General features: G+C 33.1%; 1 protein-coding gene across 3 annotated transcripts in view; it reads left to right on the top strand.

The window, feature by feature from the left end:
* EIF4E (eukaryotic translation initiation factor 4E) overlaps window positions 1-12,141 on the top strand; it is a 49,229-nt gene extending 37,088 nt beyond the window's left edge. For all 3 annotated transcript variants that reach the window (XM_047091563.1, XM_047091565.1, XM_047091566.1), the window contains 5 exons: window positions 2,460-2,555; window positions 5,732-5,795; window positions 6,496-6,609; window positions 7,938-8,077; window positions 10,872-12,141. In XM_047091563.1, the coding sequence (XP_046947519.1) occupies window positions 2,460-2,555; window positions 5,732-5,795; window positions 6,496-6,609; window positions 7,938-8,077; window positions 10,872-10,986 (529 nt within the window). In that variant the 3' untranslated portion in view covers window positions 10,987-12,141. The remainder of the gene's footprint in view (window positions 1-2,459; window positions 2,556-5,731; window positions 5,796-6,495; window positions 6,610-7,937; window positions 8,078-10,871) is intronic.
* The last annotated feature ends 1,594 nt before the right edge of the window (window positions 12,142-13,735 follow it).

The following is a 13,735-nucleotide window of genomic DNA, read 5'->3' as shown; positions in this document are numbered from 1 at the left end:
AAACCAATAATTACTGCTTCATCAGTTGTATTCTTAGCTAAAACATTGTTGTTACTGTGAGAGGTGGTGATAATAAAGGGTATAGTGACTACTAATACAGTTCGGTCCCACTGTATGAAACTTTGTAAGACACCAGCAGATTCACTGCACCATTGCTTTTGTACCATTAGTATAGATGTTAACAGTGAAAAGTAAAAGAATGCCTTAGCATTATTATGAAAATAGTTTTTACTTATCACATCTTCTGATAAGGGTCTGGGGGTCCCCTAAGTGTCTTGCAAACCACATTTTGATAACTGTGATTTAAATGATCCCTTGTTGAAGGCACGTAAGATGTTTCCAAATTTTCCAGTATTAAGAACATTCTTGTACAACGTTTTTGCCTAGTCATCTAATTATTAGGATAAATTTTTGCATGTTTAATGGCTGAGTGCAGTAAAAAAGACAAAAAGACAATTTTGGTATCATGTTTAATTGAGATATAATTGACCTATTATATTAGTTTCAGGTGTAGCACATAACTCAGTATTTATGCATATTGTGAAATGATCACTATAGAAAGGGTACTTAACATCTGCCATGATAGAGTTACAAAGTTTTTTTCCTTGTGATGAGAACTTTTATTGTTTCTTAGCAACTTTCATACACATAATACATTGATATTAACTGTAGTCACCATGTTGTATGTTACATAGTTAGGAGTTATTTATTTTATAACTGGAAGTTTGTTACCTTTTGACTGCTTTCACCCTTTTTCACCCTACCCCTACTTCTAGCAACCAGTCTGTTCTCTGTGTCTATGAGGTTGGTTTTTTTGTTTTTTAAGATTCCACATATAAATGAGATCATATGGTATTTGTCTTATTTCTTTGTTTCACTTAGTTAGCATAATGCCCTCAAGGTCCATTCAGTGTTGCAAATGACAAGATTTCTTCCTTTTTTGGGGGGGGGTGGGCGAATAAATATCCATGGCGTACATACAACACTTATTTTATCCATTCATTCTTTGATCGACGCTGACGTTGTTTGCACATCTTGACTTTGTAAGTAATGCTGCATGAACATGAGAGTGCATATATATTTTTTGAGTTAGTGTTTTCATTTTATTCCGATAAATAACCCAGAAGTAGAATTGCTAGATGATATGGTAGTTCAATTTTTAATTTTTTGAGGAAAGATTGAATTAATTTTGGAAGACCAAAGTATAGTACTTGACCTTACATTTATGTTTAATAATTTTTATGCCTTTCCTTTTTTCTTTTTTATCCTCCTTGATAGTGGGTTGGCAAATTCAAATTATCAAGTGGATGTTGAAATGCATCTCATTTTTATGTCAAATTATCCAAACATTAATCATGGAGTTATGAAATATATATATATGCATCTGTTTGGAAACCTATCTTTTGGTAACATTTTTGTCAATGAGAAAATAAAATTCTCCTTTTGAGTTACCTTAGGTATAGTAATTCAGACAATATAATTGTTCTAAAGATGTTATCTTGGGATATTTAATTATAACTTTGATGTGACAGGAGTTTATCTTCCAGGTATTAGAATAAACTTTTAACAGGTATATACAGATATGGAGAAACTAGTATACATTATTTCAGAATATATCTATGGTAGCATTACTCAATGAATCTCTTTATTTTGTTATTTTCCTATTGGTGTGTTTGAGTAAACAGAATTTATTAATAGTTTCCCCTCTTTTTTAGAAGTCCCATTATCCCCTCTTGGCTAATACCTTTTCATTTCTCTAAAGATCCAGCTTTCTTGTCCCTACTTTCCTTTCTGGTTAAGTACTTCCACTCTTTTTTCTTGAGTAACTGCTTGATATCTTGGTTATAGCACTTAGCACACTGTAATTGTCTCTCTACTACATTTCTGAATTACTCTGCGGGATGAGCCTCAATGGGTCTGTAAAGTATAGCAGAGAATCTGTTATGAAGTAGGTATAAAATACATACTTTAAAAATGAAAGAAAACTCATTTTTTGCCAGTGTAATCTACCATTTAAAATTATTCTTAAAACAAATTTTTAATTGTGTTAGACTACACATACCATAAAATTTACCATCTTAACCGTTTTCATCTTACATAACTAAAACTCTGTACTCATTAAACAATTGTGCATTCCCTTTCCTTCTAGCCCCTGCCATTCTACTTTCTGCCTCTGTGAGTTTCATTACTTTAGGTACCTAATTCAAGTAGAATCATGTTTTGTCTTTTTTGATTGACTTATTTCACTTAATGTCCTCAAGGTTCATTCTCAGAATTTCCTTTTTAAGTCTGATAAGTATTCTACTGTATGTTTGTTTATACCACATTTTGTTTATCTGTTCATCTGTTAGTGAACACTTGGGTTGCTTCTGCCCTTTGGCTATTGTGAAGAATGCTGCTAGGAATGTGAGTGTAATAAAACTACCATTTTTTTTTTAACACTGACTTTTTACTTGTAGATGGGCACTCTGGTTTTTTAAAAATGATAAAAGCAAAACTTGGCAAGCAAACCTTCGGCTGATCTCTAAGTTTGATACTGTTGAAGACTTTTGGGCGTAAGTAACCATTTTAGAATGTTTATTTTATGAATTGTGTAATTTTTCATTTTAAATCACTCATAAAATGAAGGGACGGTGAATAGTTAATAAATATTCATCTGTAGACCTACCTTTTTGTTTTTCCATCTCCTCACAACTGTTTATTTCTCATCATTTAGAAAGCTTCAGTCTCATCATCCTTTAGCCCTGTGTATATTCTTTATTCCTTGTCCCAAAAGATTCTTCTTTTGAAAGTCCTTTATTGCTTCTAGAACTTTGACAATTTGTTGGAACATGTCCTTTTCTTGGTTGCCTAGGTACATCTGTCCTATACTCCAGAGCTTTGTTAGGTTCCCATTTGTGCAAACTCTTTTTGGTATAACATCTGGGATTTCCTGTACTAAGGATTCTGAGATTTAAAAAACTGAAGTCCTCAAAATTCAGGTTTGTCCAAGTGTCTTTGATGTTAGTTGATCAACTTCAAGAAGAATAGTTGAAATACCTTTGAGATTTTGTTTCAGATTTAGCAAAAAGTTCAGATTTGGGGGTCAAACCTTTGCTTGACTCAGTATAAAATTGTAAAGTCTTTTCAAGACGTTTTATAATATTGATTCTTTAAAACAAAGTTCATTTAGTATGTAATTTTATTTGGAAAGTAATTTGCATTTCAAAGATAAAACTTGTTTAAAAAGATTTTTAAGAGCTGTAAATTAACTAGCAGTTACCTAAAAATTCTAATTTGTACATCTGGTATATTTTTAGATCATGTATCTGTATTCAATGAGCAGCTCTTCTGTATTAACATAACCGTATGCCTGAGTATATTTTGCCCACACTAAGAACAGATTGTCAGAAGATTCATATATGTATACTTCCTCCAGGACAGAAACAATATTCTTTTGTATCTTTCCAGTGCTTTGCCCATAATAGATATTTAGTATACGTTTGAATCACTGAGGGAAAAAAGCATAGAATAATTAGAGAAAACTGTAAAATTGTGAAGTAGGCAAGTAGGCACTTTAAGAGTGGTCACTTCATATTGCAATCATTGACTTTTTTTTTTTTAAGTAATGAAACTATATTTAAATCCCCAGTTATTCATAGATCTGGTTGTCTAGTTAAACTAGGGTTATTTTGCCCTTCATCAAAACATCAGATGATTTTTTTTCCCTTAATTGTATTTGAGTCTTCTAAACCAAGTCTCCTATGGAGGAGGAAGAGCAAGAGTCTTGAACCATTTCCCCCACGGAATCAGAGCTGCGTTTATTTAGTTTGGTTAGCTTTCACCATTGTACATAATTAGGTTTCTAAGTGGGCCTCTAATTTAGAATATGGCTGCACACTTTAGTTATGTGTAAGCAATGTCATTGCATAGTGGACTTTTATAGTGTAATTTAGACATATGAAGGAATCCTTTAGCTTTCTGTGAATATCTAAGCACTTCTTAATTTCTCATTTTTTTCTGGCAGATGTAGTGGTAAACAACTGTTGAGCCCTTTGGGATTTATGCAGTTTTGTGTATAGTGTTCTGATTCTGTTTAGATTGTATCATTACAAATTTTCATTACTGTAACTTGCTAAGAGACCTTAGAGCATCATGAAGGAGAAAGGAGGCACATAAAGAAGCATTGGTCATATCTATCTTGAATGCCATTGAAGACAGCTACTCCACCCTGTCCATTAATTTTATAAAGTAGTGGTCCTAATTTTATAGTTACTGTTAGTATCCAGGCCTCTGTTGTTGCCTAGAGGGAGCTGCCAGTGATAATGTAGTTTGGGAAGAGTGACCGTTAAGTAGAGTAACTCGACAAACCTTATTCAGCCTTATGCTACCTTCCACCAAATTGAATTCATATATTACCCTGTGGAATATGATTCAAAGGATGCCAGAATCTTTCTTAAGACTACTTGAAGTATTTCTAGACTTGTTTAAAATAGCATCAAGAGAATCTGACTAAAGATAACAGCATTGTCCATGGTCTGCAGATGTAGTAAAGATCATATTTCTGCATCTGATATTGGAGACAGGCAAAGCATTCTTACTCTGCTGCCAATTTTATAACAATTTTGCTATAAGAAACTTTAGAAGACCAAATGATTTAGCCTTCTACCTTCAGGCTAGTGAGTATCTAAGTCATCTCAAGTGTTACTCTGTTACATTGATATTTTGAGAGAGAGAGAGAGAGAGAGAGAGTACATTTATTTATTTATTTTGAGAGAGAGTGCCAGTAGGGAAGGGGCAGAGAGAGAAGGAGAGAGAGAGAATCCCAAGCAGGCTCTGTGCTGTCAGTGCAGAGTCAGATGCGGGGCTTGAGCTCATGATCCGTGAAATCATAACCTGAGTTGAAACCAAGAGTCAGGCTTAAGCGACTGAGTCACTCAGGTGCCCCTCTACCCTATGTTTAAGGGATTAAAATCACAAGGAGTAGGTCCTGGAACTGTTGTTTTGTTTTGAAAGGTTCCCAAACGATTGCTATGCTGACTGACTAGTAATGATTGAGATATTTGAGACCCATTGGTCTGTTCTACTCTTGGATACCTTCATGGATATTAGTGTTATTTTATTTCAGTCATGCAGTCCTGATAGTTGGGAAGTGTATCTTGCTTTCTCTTGGTTTGTCTTATGTGCTGAAAAAAAATTTTTTTTACATTTATTTTTGAGAGACAGAGACAGAACACAACTGGGGGAGGGGCAGAGAGAGAAGGAGACAGAGAATCTGAGCTGTCAGCACAGAGCCGGACACAGGGCTCGAACTCATAAACTGTGAGATCATGACCTGAGCCGAGGTTGGACGCTTCACCGACTGAGCCACCCAGGCATCCTCTTATGTGTTTAAAACTACTTGTTAATAGCGCCATAAATTCTTTCACGTATTTAAAGCCACCTCATCCCACCTAGTCTCAGATTCTCATACATACATATGTATACATTGAGTTAACTAATACATCAAAATATACTTTTGTCAAAATAAAATCATTAAAAATATTGCCTTGAAAATCATCAAATGCTGATTCTTGAACTGACCATTATTAAGGTATCTCTTTGGTCCAGTTCAGAAATTGACTCAGTAGAAAAACGAGTAAACATAAACTTTTATCTTTTAATTTTTATCATATTCTCTAAATGTATATGTGAGCACCTAAACTCTGCATTACATATTTTATGTTTATAATTGTCCTTTTGTTTTACCTAGTCTGTACAACCACATCCAGTTGTCTAGTAATTTAATGCCTGGCTGTGACTACTCACTTTTTAAGGTATGTTTAATCAGTGATTTCATATATTTTAAGACTGGACCATTCAGTTATTTATTAAGAACTCTTGTCAGAAACTTAGGAATAGTTAATGCTCTGAGGTTTGGAGAATAATTAAATTAGTTTTACTAGACTTTAGCATTTACCAATTTTGGCTTATTGCTATAAATAATTGAAATTGAGAGTCTGACTCTGGGTACACACTGTCGTTGATTTTTGCAGAGAGCTTTGATATCCAGTCTAGTCTCTTTATATATTTGAGTAGACCAAAGTAAGTCCAGAGTTTGTCAAGAATTCTTAACTTGGGGTGCATTGGTCCTTGGGATATTTATAAGTGGGTTCTGTCAAGTGGTAGAGGGGTTGGAGGGGCATTCATTAACTCTGAAATTGCATAATTTTTACATACATTTTTTAGGCATAGAAATGTATGTAATTTTTCAAAGTTATCTGTTACTCAGTGTTTAAGAACCTCCAAATTAAATGAAATCCAAGGTTTGATAGCTAGAAGTATCTAAGTCAAGTCTCTAATTCTCCCAATTCCATGCTTCTGGCTTTAATTCTTGTATGCTTTCCCCCCCACTACATCAATAAGTTTTATGGAGAATAAAGTAAAAAGTTGACAGAGTTGTTGCTTGCTCTTTCTAGTGATCTCTTCAGTTAAAGTAACAATTTTGTCTGATATTGTTATCTACTAACCTTTTAGGATGGTATTGAGCCTATGTGGGAAGATGAGAAAAACAAACGAGGAGGACGATGGTTAATTACATTGAACAAACAGCAGAGACGAAGTGATCTGGATCGCTTTTGGCTAGAGACAGTAAGGTTTTAAAATTATAAAGTAGTTTTGGCATATTAAAACTTACTTTGCATTGCATTTTAAATTGATTACCTAATTGAAAAGATAAGAATGCCCACCCTATAAAATCTAAGCCGGCAATTAATCATGTGAATACTGTATATTTTACATACTGGTACAGTGAAACCGTGTACCACATTACAGATCAGATAGAAAGTGATTGGCAGTTGACTCTCACCTTCCACAGTAAGCTCATCCTGGTCATTTCATTAACTTCAAAATTATAGAGCCTCACATTTTGTATGATGTAAGTTTTTACAACCCTGTTAGAGTATTACTTTGTATACTAAATTTTTTATATTAGTGAAGCAAACAGTGAAATTGTAGCTTGGTATTATTCATCTTCTATGTTATGATATAATCTGGAAATTTGGCTTTATAAGATGTAAATTAAATAAGAAATAATTGACATTTTGTATAGTGAGAAGTCCTAAACCCCAAGCTGTCAGGAATAAGGATGATAGTCTCTTGTGTATTTTCAGCATTCGGCACGGTGTCTTGCTTATAGTTAGCACTTACTAAATTAAGCAGTTAGTGAATATTTGAATGAATAGGAGGTTTTTTTTGGTAAATGGAGAGACTTAATTTTGCTTTTGGGGGAGATTATCAGTAAATACCATTTTAGAATTCCACGTTAAAGTTTTGTAAGATGACAAAAGTTCTGGAGATGGATGGTTGTGATAGTTGTGAATATACTTACACCACTGAACCGTTCCCTTAAAAATGGTTAAAGCGGTTTAATGTCACGTGTCATCTATACTCAAAAAAAATTTTTTAATGGTTAAAATGGTAAATTTTTAAAAATTCTTTATTAAATGGTAGATTTTATATATATTCGCCACAATAAAAAAAATTAGAAAATGGCTCTGAAAAACCGCAAGAACAAGAGGCAGTTAATCTAACCATGAGTAACTATTTGGTTATTTTTAATATAATGACAACTCTTCAGTCATTCTATTAATATTTGTTTGCTGGCAAGTATAAGCAGCAGCAGAGCAAATGAATATTAAGATAATTTGCCTTTTATATGTCCCCTGATATCAATTGCCCCATTTGCTGAAACAGTTAAAACAACTGTTAGTGTTCTTGTTATTAAATAAAGAAACATGTGAATTCTTAAAAAGTCAGGACAAAGAACTATAAACATAAATATAATTTAGACATTCAAGAAGTCAACTTGATTTAGAAACTTTCTTAGTTTTGTATGTATACACATATACATAAGGGACATTTGCAGTTTAATAAGCAGTAAATAATCTATTTAATTTGGGATTAATTTTTTTTTTAAGCTGCTGTGCCTTATTGGAGAATCTTTTGATGACTACAGTGATGATGTATGTGGAGCTGTTGTTAATGTTAGAGCTAAAGGTGATAAGATAGCAATATGGACTACTGAATGTGAAAACAGAGAGGCTGTTACACATATAGGGTAAGTTTTGCTGTTTGTACACTTCCTTTAAAATATTAAGATAACTAAAAGCAGAAGTACTGTTATTTATAGCTTTAAAAATACTTGGATTCGTAGATCATTATTTTCCTTGTGTTTTCATAAACACTTTAATAATCTTGAACTACTCTAGTGGTTTTTAGTGTCTTGTTCATATTTTTTTTTAATTTTTGTAAAATTCTTTTTCCTAGCAATGGAGTATATAATCACCAGAACCCTGAATTCTGGTGTGTGGCATTTTGTTCATTTATCAAATGAGAATATTAAGTCTTTTTTCTATTTTAAAACCATAACATAACATGAATATGTAACACCCATAATAGTTCAGTGAGCATTGACAAGTGGTATATGTGTATCCTGTGCATGTTTTGTAATCACTGTACATAACATTTTCAGTGAAATTTAAGTGATAGTATCTTAATTTTGTCCATATTTAAAACCCACATGTATATGTTTTGACACTTTTTTTGGTAAATACTATTCCTTGCAAAAATTGCCTGTTGTTTTCCCCCCAAAATGTTGTCAGTGTTAACTGGGAATTGCTTTTCACTACATTTAAATTAGTAAAATTTGACTTTAAATTTTGTATTAAAATTATGTATTGGTCATAGGTCACAGAATGTTCAGTTTACCCTTTGTGATTTCTTTTTTTTTTCAAACATTATGAATTCTCCTATGAACATAATTCCTTTCTTTATTAAAAAAAAGTATGGGGGGTGCCTGGGTGGCTCAGTCGGTTAAGCGTCCGACTTCAGCTCAGGCCATGATCTCACAGCTTGTGAGTTCGAGCCCCACGTCGGGCTCTGTGCGGACAGCTCAGAGGCTGGAGCCTGCTTCGGATTCTGTGTCTCCCTCTCTCTCTGCCCCTTCCCTGCTCATGCTGTGTCTCTCTCTGTCTCAAAAATAAATAAACATTAAAAATAAAAAAAATAAAAAAAAAAAGTATGGGGATTTTCCAGATTTCGTTCTATAGAGGTTTTCAGTAAAAGAAGTTGACTGTTAATTTGTCATCACGTTCTTTTTTTTTTTTTTAATACTTATTTTGAGAGAAAGCATGAGCAGGGGAGGGGAGAGAGAGGGAGAAAGAGAATCTCAAGCAGGCTTTGCCCTGTCCTGTCAGCGCAGAGCCCCACGCATGGCTCGATCCCACGAACTGTGAGATCATGACCTGAGCCGAAATCAAGAGTCAGTTGCTTAACTGACTGAGCCCCCCAGTGCCCCAATTTGTCATCATATTCTTAATCTTTCTGTCAGCATCAAAACTTAATAGTTGTGGGGATTTCATGTTGGAAATCAATTAAAAAAATGAGCATGAATTTCTTTCCTGTGAAAATCTTGTATTTGTGTCAATATTAAAAATTGAAATCTTTGTAAAACATTTGACTTCAGTTTTTCAAGGGAAGATTATTAATTAATTTATTTATTTTGAGTGAGACCAAGAACACGAGCAGGGAAGGGTCAGGGAGAGAGGGAGAATCCCAAGCAGGCTCCATGTGGTCAGTGTACAGAGTGAGACTGGGGGCTCAAACTCAGGAGCTGCGAGATCATGATGACCTGAGCTGAAATCAAGTCAGTCCTTCACTTAACCTCATGAGCCACTCAGGTGCCCTGGGAAGATTTTTTTTAATTTATTTTTTTATTCTTCCAAGTTATATGGCTCAGTGCAGTGCTCTGGCTTTCTGGCATTTTTAATGATTATGTATAATGGAAAAGAATACATTGTTTCATAATATACATCTGATAATAGTTATAATTTTAGTTATCATGAAATTATTTTTAGAACCTTTATTTGAAGGAAGGTAGAAGCTTCTGGAAGGTGGAGTATGAATAAAACTGCCCTAGTATCCTATTGGAGAATTTAGCTCCATGAAAATATATATCCCTTTTATTTTATTTTGGTGTTTATTTTTGAAGTTTTGCTATTTTTTCTTTAGAATAAATATCTATATTCCTAAATTTACCTGTCATGCTCTCTATGATCTGTCCCCAATTTTACCTTGTCAGCCTTTTTGCTCATATTTTCTTCCTTAAGGACTGTCGCCACACAGCCTTATTTTTGTTCCCCAGCCTTCAGATGTGTTTCATTTTCTCAGCATTTTACTTTTAACCTCGTGACTTTTAAAGGGGAACTTTCTCTAATTTCAAAGATAAGATTAGATCATCTTTGTTAGTATCACAACCCCTATACTTACTTTTGGCACTCATCATAGTTTATTCTTAAAATAGAGTCACATGTTATTTGGAAAGTAGGTTGCAGAGTTAGTATATAAGGCAGAAGTCATGTATATAAATTACCCTCAAAATGCCATAAAGTAAGAAGTATGATAAATGTAATTTGCAGTATCATACAATATTTATTATGTGTTATATGAAAAGTATAATTGTAGCATTTTAGAGAGAATTAAAGTAGACCTATGTAGGCATTAATTTTATATAAATTATGCATGTGATATAGCTCTACCCTATGTATGTGGGATTATTTGTTTATAAATAATCAAATACTATAAACACCCAGGAACTGTCCATACTTTGCTTATTATTGATTTATTAATAATTACAATGCCTGATAACATCCTGATAACACAATAGAATCTCAGATATTGTTTAAGTGATTAGCCAAGATTGTTGTGGAAATGAAGAGTATATTTTGTTGTAAGGAAAAGTGCATGCAATGTCCTGTTTCACTCTCTAGATATTTTTTATATATAAAGAATAATCTGAATTTGGTGTGTGTGAATAAAAATTAACAGCTCCTTTTTTCTTTTGCTTCTTCTAGGAGGGTATACAAAGAAAGGTTAGGACTTCCTCCAAAGATAGTGATTGGTTATCAGTCCCATGCAGACACAGCTACTAAGAGCGGCTCCACCACTAAAAATAGGTTTGTTGTTTAAGAAGACACCTTCTGAGTATTCTCATAGGAGACTGCGTCAAGCAATCGAGATTTGGGAGCTGAACCAAAGCCTCTTCCAAAGCAGAGTGGACTGCATTTAAATTTGATTTCCATCTAAATGTTGCTAAGATATAAGAGAAGTCTCATTCGCCTTTGTCTTGTACTTCTGTGTTCACTTTTTTTTTTTTTTTTTTTTTGGCTAGAGTGTCCATTATCCCAATCAAAGAATTACAGTACACATCATCCCCAGAATCCATGAATGTGTTCCTGGCCCACTCTGTAATAGCTTAGTAGAATTACCATTATAAACACATTTTACCCATCCACAATATTCAAAAAAGAACTTGCATTTCTATACCTTAAAGGAAAAAATTCTGTTTATGTTCCATTGTATGCAGGAGCATATTTTGCTGGTTTGAAAGAGTATGATGCATACAGTTTTCTAGCAATTTTCTTTGTTTCTTTTTACAGCATTGTCTTTGCTGTACTCTTGCTGATGGCTGCTAGATTTTAATTTATTTGTTTCCCTACTTGATAACATTAGTGATTCTGATTTCAGTTTTTCATTTGTTTTGCTTTTGTTTTTTTCCTCATGTAACATTGGTGAAGGATCCAGGAATATGACACAAAGGTGGAATAAACATTAATTTTGTGCATTCTTTGGTAATTTTTTTGTTTTTTTGTAACTACAAAGCTTTGCTACAAATTTATGCATTTCATTCAAATCAGTGATCTATGTTTGTGTGATTTCCTAAACATAATTGTGGATTATAAAAAAAAATGTAACATCATAATTACATTCCTAATTAGAATTAGTATGTTTTTGTATCTTTATGCTGTATTTTAACACTTTGTATTACTTAGGTTGTTTTGCTTTGGTTAAAAAATGGCTCAAGTAGAAAAGCGGTCCCATTCATATTAAGACAGTGTACAAAACTGTAAATAAAATGTGTACAGTGAATTGTCTTTTAGACAACTAGATTTGTCCTTTTATTTCTCCATCTCTATAGAAGGAATTTGTATTTCTTATTGCCAGGCAGTCTCTATTGTGTCTTATAGTGTCTTCCACGTGAACAGCATAAGTTTGGAGCACTAGTTTATTATGTTTATTATAATTTTTAATAAATTGAATAGGTAGCATATATATGGAATTAAATTGATGTGACTATCTTTGTTTTTTTATAAAGGAAGGCATAGTCCTTCAGTCATAGGTAAATAATGTACTCTTAATGTATTAAAACACAAGAGAATTGTTATCTTGGTGCATTACCATTTGATTGGTAGGAATGGTAGTTGTAAAACTTGGTTGCTGAATTGAGATGTTCTTTTGTAAGTGTCAAAATGATAGCATAGGGAAAGAGTACAGGTGGTGGGGGCATATACATTAAGAATTTTGTTAGTGTTGCTGTCTAAATAGAATGGAATAAACAGGTACGAAGACTTATATTTATATTGGTAAATTGGTGTAGTATGGTTTTATGTAAATTTGAAACGTGATCTACTCGTTGTAGGCATTTGAAAGCACATTTGAAAAATTTTGTATATAGTTGTGTATTTCAGATGCAGTAAAATGAAATGGCTATTGTAGACAAAAGAATAAGCTAAACTTCTAGATAGAATGAAAATGATTAGATGAGAGGAAAATTTGTGTTTAAATAGTCATTATGAATTAATCATTTAAGAACTGAAAAGTTTGACAAAACTCATATAAAGTAAACATGAAATTAATAATATTGACTTCATTGAAGAATTTTAAAACTTCAGTTTAAAGGGTGCCACAGGCTACCATCTGAGTACTCTCAATACCACAGACACCTCTTGTTCAGTATTCTAGAAACACTGAATCTCTTGTGTTTATAATCTCACTAGACTATAGCTAATATCTGCTGCTTAAGCTTGGGTGCTTGGTTAAGTGATTTATTGTCTGTGTTGATATGTGTAGTTGTGAGCACTTCAAGAGCTTGCTTATAAGTGATGGTGGTGTGTTGGCAATGGGTGGGATTGGAGTAGTATATCTATTAGAAATTAATGCTCTAGTTCCTTAATTCTAAGATGCAGTCCATTTGAAGAAGCATCAGCTTTCAGGAGTGGAGGAGGAATAATGCATTAAATGTACACATTTCTGAATTTTAAAAAACCTGATTTATAACAAGCATTTGATTATCCTTATCATTACCATTTTAGAATCATAATCAGTTTTATTTTAAGTCTTTTCCCAGTGGGTGGGGAGGATGATAAATTACTGAGTCACTTTTGGCAGATGCCACCTAAGTATTACAGTGACTTGCAACTTTTCATAATTTCATTAGCGTCTTTTCTAAATATAAGATTAGACTATATGATTTTTCTAACTTTTTTCTCCCTGTCCAACAGGATATTATAAATAAATATATTTTCATAATAGAGAATTAAAATCTTTTAACAGAAGAATTGTAATTAATTGTAGGGTGTGACATATTTAACCAATTTAATTGTTAATCCAATTCTACAGAAGGATTTGAGACATACTGTATAAGAATTAAGTAATTACAATACTTATGTAATACTTACTTTGTGCCAGACAGTGTTCTAAGCACTTTACATGCACTTTAACCTGCACAGTAATTATTTGATGTAGGTGCTGTTATCCCTATTTTATAGATGAAACAGAAGCAGTGAGGATGTAAGTCACTGTACAGCTTGTAAATTGCAAAGTGTGGATTTCATTCCAGAGACCCTGTAAATCACATCATACTCTTAATCTTAATAGT

This window comes from Lynx rufus, unplaced genomic scaffold (genome assembly GCF_022079265.1).
Source record: "Lynx rufus isolate CCGP_SWC_20201006 ecotype Redwood Valley unplaced genomic scaffold, mLynRuf1.p SCAF_3, whole genome shotgun sequence".
Taxonomy (NCBI): Eukaryota; Metazoa; Chordata; class Mammalia; order Carnivora; family Felidae; genus Lynx; species Lynx rufus.
Note: the sequence above shows the minus strand (reverse complement) of the source record. Positions and strands in the feature narration are given on the sequence as shown.